At 44.0% G+C, this 11,099-nt stretch overlaps 1 protein-coding gene across 4 annotated transcripts in view; it reads right to left on the bottom strand.

Moving 5' to 3' along the window:
* Positions 1–11,099, bottom strand: part of LOC137372858 (FYN-binding protein 1) — a 144,432-nt gene that overhangs the window by 3,384 nt on the left and 129,949 nt on the right. For all 4 annotated transcript variants that reach the window (XM_068037221.1, XM_068037222.1, XM_068037225.1 and 1 more), the window contains 3 exons: positions 2,363–2,477; positions 1,198–1,360; positions 3–36 (listed from right to left, as the gene is read on the bottom strand). In XM_068037221.1, coding sequence (XP_067893322.1) covers positions 3–36; positions 1,198–1,360; positions 2,363–2,477 — 312 coding nt within the window. The remainder of the gene's footprint in view (positions 1–2; positions 37–1,197; positions 1,361–2,362; positions 2,478–11,099) is intronic.

Raw genomic sequence — 11,099 nt, 5'->3', positions numbered from 1 at the left:
ACCCAAATATTAAATGCCGTACGTGGACATAACCATCTAAGACACAAACAAAACAAAATAACCAGATAGTTTTGTAGATGTGGCTTCAATTTTAGTTAAGCAGTCATTTTTATTTCTACCATTTTTCTTTGCATAACTACTAACCTGAAACAATCTCCTAAAACCAGGAAAGTGGTAAGCAGCTGTTCAGAGTTTCATCAGTGTGCATTATAAATTTAACAGAAGGCACACACCTACTTGGCATTAGTTCGCCCTAGGTTTGTAGCTGAGAACTGGCACAGCTGTTTACAGAAATATTTGAAGTGTAAGCCCCGTACCAGGGTTGCACAATTATTCAGGAATCTAACTAATGAACCAAAAGCTTCTCAGGACTATTTACTCCTGATAAAGGAACTTCACTTAAAACGCCGACCAACCTTTTTCAAATGTTGATGGAACTGATGTGGTTTTTCTAGGAGTTTGCTTTAGAAATCAAAACTAAAATCGTTTTCAGACTAATGCAAGAAGAATTAGAATAGGGAATATCAGCAGGGGGATCAGTAAAGTTAATAACGATGAAGGTAACAAAATAATTTCAACTGTTATTGATTGCCAACTCAGTATGAGCAAGTAGAAAATGACCTATCGAGAGAAGTAGGAAACCATACTGTGGCAATGACAGGAAATTTCTATATGGCTGGGTGGTGTCCCAGAAGGCATCTCTTCTATCAGTTATTCTTCATGTGCGAGCAAAGACAGTGAACATTTTCGGATATTCAACCATAAGGAAGGGGACAGAGATGAGAAATGATCAAAACTGAGCCCAATCTTGAGCTTATCCAATGTCTACATATTTTCCAGAAGGGGGTTGTTGTTCAGTGACCAGGAACTCGGCCTACTAGCTTAGGGATACTGAGATCACATGCATCAATCTTACTGCCACTCAAACTCAGTTTAGACAACTCATCACAGACCAAGAATCACAGCTGTGACCTAAATAATCTGTGCAGCTCAGCATGATGCAAAGCATTGCCTTTACCCACTGAGCCATCAGGGTGCTGCTGCCTGATGCCTTTTATTAAGCAATGTACAGAGTTCAGATTATTTTCACCATTTTTATCCAAAGGATTCAAAATATTGTGGAGTGGGGAAATATGCAGTATTCTTCTATGCAATTAGAGTTCAATATGAACATCGTCTGTAATGAGTGTTACTTACATTTACCCTCAGCATTCCGACAGATTATTTGGTTTCCTTCTCCAACATCTATTACATCCAGCTTCTCTCCAGATTTTATAGGTAAATATAAGGATCCCTTTTTCTCTTGCACAACATTTTGCTCCACAACTGCAATGTTCACCACAAGGATTTCCTTAGTATACTAGAAAAATATCCACAAAAGGTACAAATGGAGTTTCCGTGTTCACCACAAGGTACATACAAATCATAGAATCGTAGAAGATGAACCTCAGCTGGAAAAAGAGAGTTTAGAATGTCCCCGTCACAGCTTCCTGCTATTTCTTAAATGATTCTAGAGTTTTGGCCTTCACTACGTTATCTGGACGTCCATTCCACATTACACATCCTTTGTAAAGACTTCTGTCCAAATTTTATAATTTTAAACATATGCTGCTTTGTCAGGTTACATTTTAATATGAAGTAATGTTCCCAATTTCTGTACTGTTTACCATCTTTACTTATCTGTATGTTTTTTCTCAGTTGTCTCCTTTCAAGGCTAAGAAGAAACATTTTGTTGAACAGTATAGGTTTGGCCTTCTTGCACGTGCGCGCACACACAGCTGTACTTCACCATGACCATGATCACTACTATCCAACATCATGGAGAAGCAAAAACTTTTTTCAGCTCAACATAGGTTATTACGTTCTGACCCAAGCCCTCTGGCACTGATCATTCCTGGCAGCTTGTTCAACCAGAGCCCAAAAGAATGCCATCTTGTATGATCAACTTCAAATTCCACATCCTAGCCAACACCAAGACTGTCCATTTCTATCTGCACCTCTGCCCTTATCTGAACTCTAGTTACTACTGAAACCTTTATCCACACCTTTGTCACTTCACACCACCATCCCGCTTGATTAAATGCCCTCCCCGCCTCCAAAGTTATCACGGGGAAGAGCATAAAATACTTACCCTGGTGTTCAAGGGGAGGGTTCTGTACCCCTCCCCTCCCCTCCCCAGAAGAAATGTGCACAACATGCACATTGTACATATGCACACACAGTGATTATATAATCTTTCAATCAAGAGAACTAAAGCAGAGTTCTTGCTGCTGACCATATTTATCCACCATGTATTTTTCAATGAAAATCACATTGAAATTTTTTGCAGAGGTGCATCATTTATTTGGAAAAGTAAACTTACGTTAAATTTTTCTCTAAATTCTTGCTCTTTTAACATTTTCTTTTTATCCACCTTTGCCTCCTTTTCTTCATTTAGATCTTTTCTCTTGCCTTTGAACATTCCTTTCACCTTTTCTCTAGCATAATAAAACAAAAATTTTACAGTTCCAAATTAGTGAGATTTATTATGTAAAATTATGCTTTAAAAAAAAAACACCAGGGAATGGAATATTTTTCTGCTTTCACAGAATTAAGCCTCTAAAGCCAAATATAAAATTGGCTGTGAAGTGCTTTGGGACATCCTAAAGATTGGATCTTATAGTATTATTAAAATAACAGATTTCTATATTAAAGTTTTACTCAAAATACCACTACAGCTACCTTTTTTTAAAAAAAACAGTCAAGATAAAATATTTAAATTTGTTAACGATGGGATGAGAGTAGTTAGCTCCAATTGAAGAGGCGGCAGTTGCACATGTGATGGGACGAATGGCCCCTTTCTGTGCTGTAATTTCTGTGATCTGTTAGGGATGCTAATATTTTGGTACATGAATGGAGTTTACCTGGATTCTGGTAAAGTTTTTTTAAAAAACAGATAAACTGCAAGTTTGCAGCTGTCAACTGTTTTGAAAAGAAAACCAATGATACTGTAATAAAAGAAACTCAATATTCTTGTGTTCGTATTTTCTTCTCTCTCAAAGACACTGACCCTTACTGAGATGCATTCCACCGAAGGAGCCAATCTTCCGTTTGCAAATCTAGAGTATCATAGAGTCATACAGCACAGAAACAGGCCCTTCGGCCCATCGTGTCTGTGCCAGCCATCCAGCACCTACCTATTCTAATCCCATTTTCCAGCACTTGGCCCGTAGCCTTGTATACTATGGCGTTTCAAGTGCTCATCTAAATACTTCTTAAATGTGTGATGGTTCCTGCCTCTACCACCTCTTCAGGCAATGCGTTCCAGATTCCAACCATCCTCTGGGTGAAAAAGGTTTTCCTCAAATCCCCTCTAAACCTCCTGCCCCTTACCTTAAATCTATGCCCCCTGGTTATTAACCCTTCCGCTAAGGGAAAATGTTTCTTCCGATCTAATCTATCAATGCTCATAATTTTGTATACCTCAATCAGGTCCCCCCTCAGCTTTCTCTGCTCTAAGGAAAACAACCCTAGCCTTTTCAGTCTCTCTTCATAGCTGAAATGGTCCAGCCCAGGTAACATCCTGGTGAATCTCCTCTGCACCCTCTCCAGTGCAATCACATTCTTCCTATAGTGTGGTGACCAGAACTGTACACAGTACTCCAGCTGTGGCGTAACTAACGTTTTATACAGCTCCATCATAACCTCCTGCTGTTATATTCTATGACTCGGCTAATAAAGGCAAGTATCCCATATGCCTTCCTAACCACCATATCTGCCTATGCTGCTGCCTTCAGTGATTTATAGACAAGTATGCCAAGGTCCCTCTTACCTTCTGTACTTCCTAGGGTCCTACCATCCATTGTATATTCCCTTGCCTTGTTAGTCCTCCCAAAATGCATCACCTCACACTTCTCAGGATTAAATTCCATTTGCCACTGCTCTGCCCATCTTAGTAGCCCATCTATATTGTCTTGTAATCTAAGGCTTTCCTCCTCACTACTTACGACACCACCAACTTTTGTGTCATCTGCGAACTTACTGATCATACCTCCTATATTCACGTCTAAATCATTAATGTACACTACAAACAGCAAGGGTCCCAGCACCAATCCCTGCAGTACACCACTGGTCACAGGCTTCCACTCGTAGAAACAACCCTCGACCATCACCCTCTGCTTCCTGCCACCAAGCCAATTTTGGATCCAATTTGCCAAATTGCCCTGGATCCCATGGGCTCTTACCTTGTTAACCAATCTCCCATGCGGGACCTTATCAAAAGCCTTACTGAAGTCCATGTCGACCACATCAACTGCTTTACCCTCATCTACACATCTAGTCACCTCCTCGAAAAATTCAATCATTAGTTAGACACGATCTCCCCCGACAAAACCATGCTGACTATCCCTGATTAATCCCTGCCTCTCCAAGTGGAGATTAATCCTGTCCCTCAGAATTTTTACCAATAGTTTCCCAACCACTGATGTTAGACTTACTGGCCTGTAATTACCTGGTTTATCCTTGCTACCCTTCTTGAATAATGGTACCACATTCACTGTCCTCCAGTCCTCTGGTACCTCTCCTGTGGCCAGAGAGGATTTGAAAATTTGTGTCAGAGCCCCTGCTATCTCCTCCCTTGTGTCACTTAACAGCCTAGGATGCATCTCATCTGGGTCTGGGGATTTATCCACTTTTCAGCCCGTTAAAACAGCTAATACTTCCTTTCGATACTCATATGTTCAAGTATATCACAATTTCCCTCCCTGATCTCAACAACTACATCGTCCTTCTCCATAGTGAACACAGATGAAAATCATTTAAAACCTCACCGATGTCCTCCGGCTCCACACACACATTGCCACTTTGGTCCCTAATGGGCCCTACTCTTTCCCTGGTTATCCTCTTGCCCTGAATATACTTATAAAATGCCTTAGAATTTTCCTTTATCTTGCCCGCCAGTGTTTTTTCATGTCTCCTCTTCGCTCTCCTAATTATTTTAAGTACCCCCATACACTTTCTATACTCCTCTAGGGCTCCGCTGTTTTCAGCGCTCTGAATCTGCCATAAACTTTTTTTTTTAACTAATCCAATCCTCTATATCCCTTGACATCCAGGGTTCCTTGGACTTGTTGGTCCTACCCTTCACCTTAACGGGTACATGTTGGCTCTGAATTCTCATTATTTCCTCTTTGAATGACTCCCACTGGTCTGATGTAGACTTTTTTTTTTTACAAGTAGCTGCTCCCAGTCCATTTTGGCTAGATCCTGTTTTATCATACTGAAATCATCGGCCTTCCCTCAATTCAGTACCTTTATTTCCGGTTTGTCTTTGTCCTTTTCCGTAACTACCTTAAATCTTACAGAGTTATGGTCACTATCCCCAAATGCTCCCCCACTGACACTTCTACCACTTGTCCGGCTTCATTCCTAGGATTAGGTCCAGTACTGCCCCTTCTCTTGTAGGGCTTTCTACGTACTGGCTCAAAAAGCTCTCCTGTATGCATTTTAAGAATTCCACCCCCTTTAAGCCTTTTGCACTAAGACTATCCCAGTTGATATTAGGGAAGTTGAAATCCCCTACTATTATTACCTTATTATTTTTACACCTCTCTGAGATTTGCCTACATATCTGCTCCTCTATCTCTCCCTGACTGTTTGGAGGCTTTTGGTACACTCCCAGCCAAGTGATTGCCCCCTTTTTGTTTTTAAGTTCCACCCATATAGCCTCATTTGAGGAACCTTCTAAGATATCATCCCTCCTTACTGCAGTAATTGACTCCTTGATCAACAGTGCAATGCCACCTCCTCTTTTATCCCCACCCCTGTCACGCCTGAAGATTCTATACCCTGGAATATTGAGCTGCCAGTTCTGCCCCTCCCTCAAACATGTCTCTGTGATAGCAATATTATCATAATTCCATGTGCTAATCAATGTCCTGAATTCATCTGCCTTACCAGTAAGACTCCTTGCATTAAAATAGATGCAATCCAGTCTTGCATTTTTCACTTGTGCCTTAACAGGTCTATATTTGCTCTGCCTTCCAGACTGACTCTGTTTCTCTTCTATATTTGACTGTGCCTCACCCCCTACTGTACCTCCACTCTGTATCCCATCCCCCTGCCAAATTAGTAACAACACTAGCAAGCCTCCCAGCAAGGATGTTGGTCCGGTTCCGGTTCCGGTGCAACCCATCCAACTTGTGCAAGTCCCACCTTTGTCAGAAACAGTCCCAGGAAACTAAAGCCCTCCTTCTTGCACCATCTCCTCAGCCACCTATTCATCTGCTGTATCCTCCTATTCTGATACTCACTAGTACGTGGCACTGGGAGGAGATCCTGCTTTTTAATCTGCTACCTAGCTCCCTAAATTCTTGTTGCAGGACCTCATCCCTCTTTCTACCTGTGTCGTTGGTACCAGTGTGTACCACAACCTCTGACTGTTCACCCTCCCCCTTCAGAATGTCCTGCAGCCCCTCCGTGACATCCTTGACCCTAGCACCAGAGAGGCAACCTACCATCTTGGAGTCACGCTTGCAGGCACAGAAATGCCTATCAGTACCCCTTACGATAGAATCCCCTATCACTATAGCTCTCCCACTCCTTTTCCTCCCCTCCTGTGCAGCTGAGCCACCCGTGGTGCCACAGACTTGGCTCTTTTATTTATTTATTTAGAGATACAGCATTGAAACAGGCCCTTCGGCCTACCGAGTCTGTGCCGACCATCAACCACCCATTTATACTAATCCTACATTAATCCCATATTCTTACCACATCCCCACAATTCCCCTACCACCTACCTATACTAGGGGCAATTTATAATGGCCAATTTACCTATCAACCTGCAAGTCTTTGGTTGGAGCACCCGGCGCAAACCCACGCAGTCACATGGAGAACTTGCAAACTCCGCACAGGCAGTACCCAGAATTGAACCTGGGTCGCTGGAGCTGTGAGGCTGTGGTGCTAACTCTTGCTGCATTCCCCTGAGAAGCTATCTCTCCCAACAGTATCCAAAGTGGAAAATCTGTTAGAAAGGGAGATGGACCCAGGGGACTCCTGCACTACCTGCCTAGTTCTTCTACTCTGCCTGGCAGTCACCCATTCCCTTTCTGTCTGAGCAGTCTTTACCTGCGGTCTGACCACCTCCCTGTACGTGCTATCCACGATGATCTCAGACTCGATCAGTATGCTATTTGACTATGGTGAGCATCATAGCCATGCTCAATCTTGTTCTTGCCCAACTGTCATACACACATCGTTTCCAGATCCAGCAGGAGTCTTGGGATAGCAATCAGGAGTGGGAGCCCTGCCTGATTTTATTTCCCCCCTCCCCCAAACCTTGTGGTGCTGATGTGAATTACAGAATCCTACTGCAACCCAACTGAGATTAGCATATACCATCTCAGACTTTCCTGATTTATATTGTTTAGTATTGCACTGGATGGAGCATTTATTCACAAAGTCAAAAGGGCAGTTGAAAGGGAGAAGTTTGTGAAGCTCTAATTTAAACACACACACACACACACACGTGATGAATATCTGGATCCAAATTTTTTGAAGAGCTGAGAAATATATCTGTATAATTTACCAGTTTGATGTGGATTGTTATATCAAATACAAATCTCATATTTTCTCAATTAAAGGTCACCACATTTCTTTCTACATTACACCATTCTTCCAGATTGCTTTCGCATCATAGAATCACAATTTAGCTTCTGTAAAGCAAATAATTTACACAGAAATGGCTGACATTAGAATTGAAATCTGGATGTGTCCAGGTTTTCTGTACTGGGAACTCTTTGTTTTTACTTACTTAAATTACTTAGGTGCAAAAGGAACAATATCAAAGTTTACTGATGACACCAAACTAGGAGAGATGGCAACTGAGGAGAAATAATATAGAAGATTGCATGAAGGCACAGATAGATCAGTGGGGTGGGCAGGTTAGTGGCAGATGTAGTTCAATTTTGAACTGTACATTTTGGAAAAAGGAACAATAAAAGGAAGTATGCCGTTAAGTAGGATTCTTAACAGAGTGAATGAACTGAGAAATCTAGTGGTACATAGAGTTTTAAAAGTGGGAGTGCAGGTAGAAAAGGTTGCAAAAATCCAAATTGGATTCTTAATTTTATACATTGCATATAAGATCAAGGAAATGATGTTGAATTTGTGCAAGGAATTGGTTAAGTCTCAATCTGGGCAGCACACTTTAGGAATGGTACTAGAGCTATGAAAAAAAAGCAGGGGTGCCTGGTCCACCAGCCAAAAGGTCAACGGTGAACCCGCCTCCACCAGGCCTGGGAATCCAGACCAGATTTTACGTTCCCCAGGCCCTTAATTGGTCTTGGGTGGGACTTCCACCTCATTGAGGCAGGAAGTCCTGCCTAATGGAGTTTGGCGGGCAGCTTTTTCTCAGCACTGCGACCGGGAGCAGTGGCCACTGCTGGGACTACACGCAGCTTCATGATGAAGATGAAGGACGGCCCCGGAAAAAAGGTAAGTTTTTAGGGCCTCGCCAGGGACTATCGGCTGTGCCCTGGAGGCAATTGGGGAGGGGGGGGGGGGGGGGTTTGGTTAGGGGAGTGGGGAGCATATTGTGTGTTGGAGCTTCGGGGGCAGCCCTCCCTAGTTTCATCAGGCGGTCTTTCGGAGGCCTCAGCCACCCACCTGCCAAGCATAAAATACCTGTAGCGGCGGGCGGAGGCCCTTAAGTGGCAGTTAATTGGCCACATAAGGGCCTTGATTGGCCTGGGGTGGGCGGGCTGTTTCTCGCCGCCGCCCTGCATAAATTGGCAGCGGAGCAGGAATGGGTCAAGGAAGGGTTCCACCAGCCTCCCACTCCATTGTACGCACTCACCCCCACCCCACTCTTTTGGGGGGCATAAAATTCTGGCCATAGAGTCATTTATGGCACAGAAGGAGGCCATTCGGCCCATCGAGACCACAGAGCTATACAGTCAGTCCCACTCCCCGGCTCAATCCTCATAGTCCTGTAAGTCTATTTCTCTCAGGTGGCCATCCAACTTCCTCTTGGAAGTCATTGATTGTCTCCGCTTCCACCAACCTTGTGGGCATCGAGTTCCAGGTTATTACCACCCACTGCGTAAAAAAGTGCTTCCTTATATTCCCCCTGCCTCTTTTGCCCAAATCTGTGTCCCCTAGTCCTTGTACCATTTGTTAATGGGAACAATTTTTTCTTATCTAACTTAACTAAGCTTCATAATCTTGTACACTTCCATTAAATTTCCCCTCAATCTCCTTTGTTCTGAGGGGAACAAACCCAGCTTTTCCAAACTAATATTGTAACTAAAGTCCTTCATCCCTGGAACCATTCTGGTAAATCTCCTCTGCACCCTCTCAAGGACCCTCACATCCTTCCTGAAGTGTGGATGCAATACTCCAGTTGGTGTTCGCTTATGATTGCACAATGTTCAGCACCATTCGCAACTCCTCAGATACTGAAGCAGTCCATGCAGAAATACAGCAAGACTTGGACAACATCCAGGCTTGGGCTGATAAGTGGCAAGTAACATTCGTGCCACACAAGTGCCAGGCAATGACCATCTCCCCTTGACATTCAATGGCATTACTATTGCTGAATCCCCCACTATCAACATCCTAGGGCCTTCCATAGACCAGAAACTGAACTGGAGTAGCCATATAAATACCATGGCTCCAAGAGCTGGTCAGAGGCTAGGAATCCTGCGGCGTAACTCTCCTCCCACAAAGCCTGTCCACCATCTACAAGGCACAAGTCAGGGGTGTGATGGAATACTCTCGACTTGCCTGGATGGGTGCAGCTCCAACAACATTCAAGAAGCGCGACACCATTCAGGAAAAAGCAGCCCGTTTGATTGGCACCCCATCCACAACATTCACTCCCTCCACCACCGACGCACAGTGACAGCAGTGTGTACCATCTACAAGATGCACTGCAGCAACGCACCAAGGCTCCTTAGACAGCACCTTCCAAACCCACGACCTCTACCAACTAGAAGGACAAGGGCAGCAAATGCATGGGAACACCACCACCTGCATGTTCCCCTCCAAGTCACACACCATCCTGACTTGGAACTATATCACCATTCCTTCACTGTCACTGGGTCAAAATCCTGGAATCCCAAAATCCCTTCTGAACAGCACTGTTGGTGTACCTACCCCACGTGGACTGCAGTGGTTCAAGAAGGCAGCTCACCACCACCTTCGCAAGGGAAATTAGGGATGGGCAATAAATGCTGGCCTGGCCAGTGACGTCCACATCCCATGAATGAATTGAAAAAAAGTTGGGGCCTAACCAGAGCTTTATAAAGGTTCAGCATAACTTTGAAGCATGCAATATTCTTACAAGGCTTGACAGGGTAGATGCAGGAAGGATGTATCCCCTGGCTGAGGAGTCTAGAACCAGGGCACGCAGTCTCAGAATAAGAGGTAGACCATTTAGGACTGAGATGAGGAGGAATTTCTTCATTCAGAGGGTGATGAATCTGTGGAATTCTCTACTCCAGAGGGCTGTGGAGGCTCAGTCATTGAGTATGTTCAAGACAGAAATCGATAGATTTCTAGATATTAAAGATATCAAGGGCTATGGGGATAGTGCAGGAAAATGGTGTTGAGGTAGAAGATCAGCCAGGATCGAGTTGAACGGCAGAGCAAACTTCAGGGGCCAAATGGCCTACTCCGGCTCCTATTTCCCATGTTGCTTTGTTCCCTGCTTTTGTACTCAATGCCTCTATGATGCCCAAGACCCCATATGCTTTATTAACCACTCTCAACATGTCCTGCCACATTCAAAGATCAATGCACAAGCACCCCCAGGTCCCTCGGTTAAAAGCCTGCTCAGGTCAGGAAAAAGAACCCGACCGAACTACAGCAGACCCGAGCCCCATCCGGCCCGAGTCACTCCGATTTTGCCTCGAGCTTGACCTAACCCGAGCCCGAATCAACCATCCCTTTACTTACCTTCGGAGTTGGAACCTCCAGGAAGCTACAGCGCATGTGTGATGATGTCATAGTGACATCACTCGCTCACTGCACAGACTCCGTTTCGTCCCGGACTCCCAGCTCAGTTAAGTTTTTTTAAAATTCAATACTTACCAGCAGAGCACTTACCGTGTGTGTCCGGC

Source organism: Heterodontus francisci, chromosome 8 (assembly GCF_036365525.1).
Source record: "Heterodontus francisci isolate sHetFra1 chromosome 8, sHetFra1.hap1, whole genome shotgun sequence".
NCBI lineage: Eukaryota > Metazoa > Chordata > Chondrichthyes > Heterodontiformes > Heterodontidae > Heterodontus > Heterodontus francisci.
The sequence above is the reverse complement of the archived record's forward strand: the minus strand, read 5'-3'. Positions and strand labels throughout refer to the sequence as shown.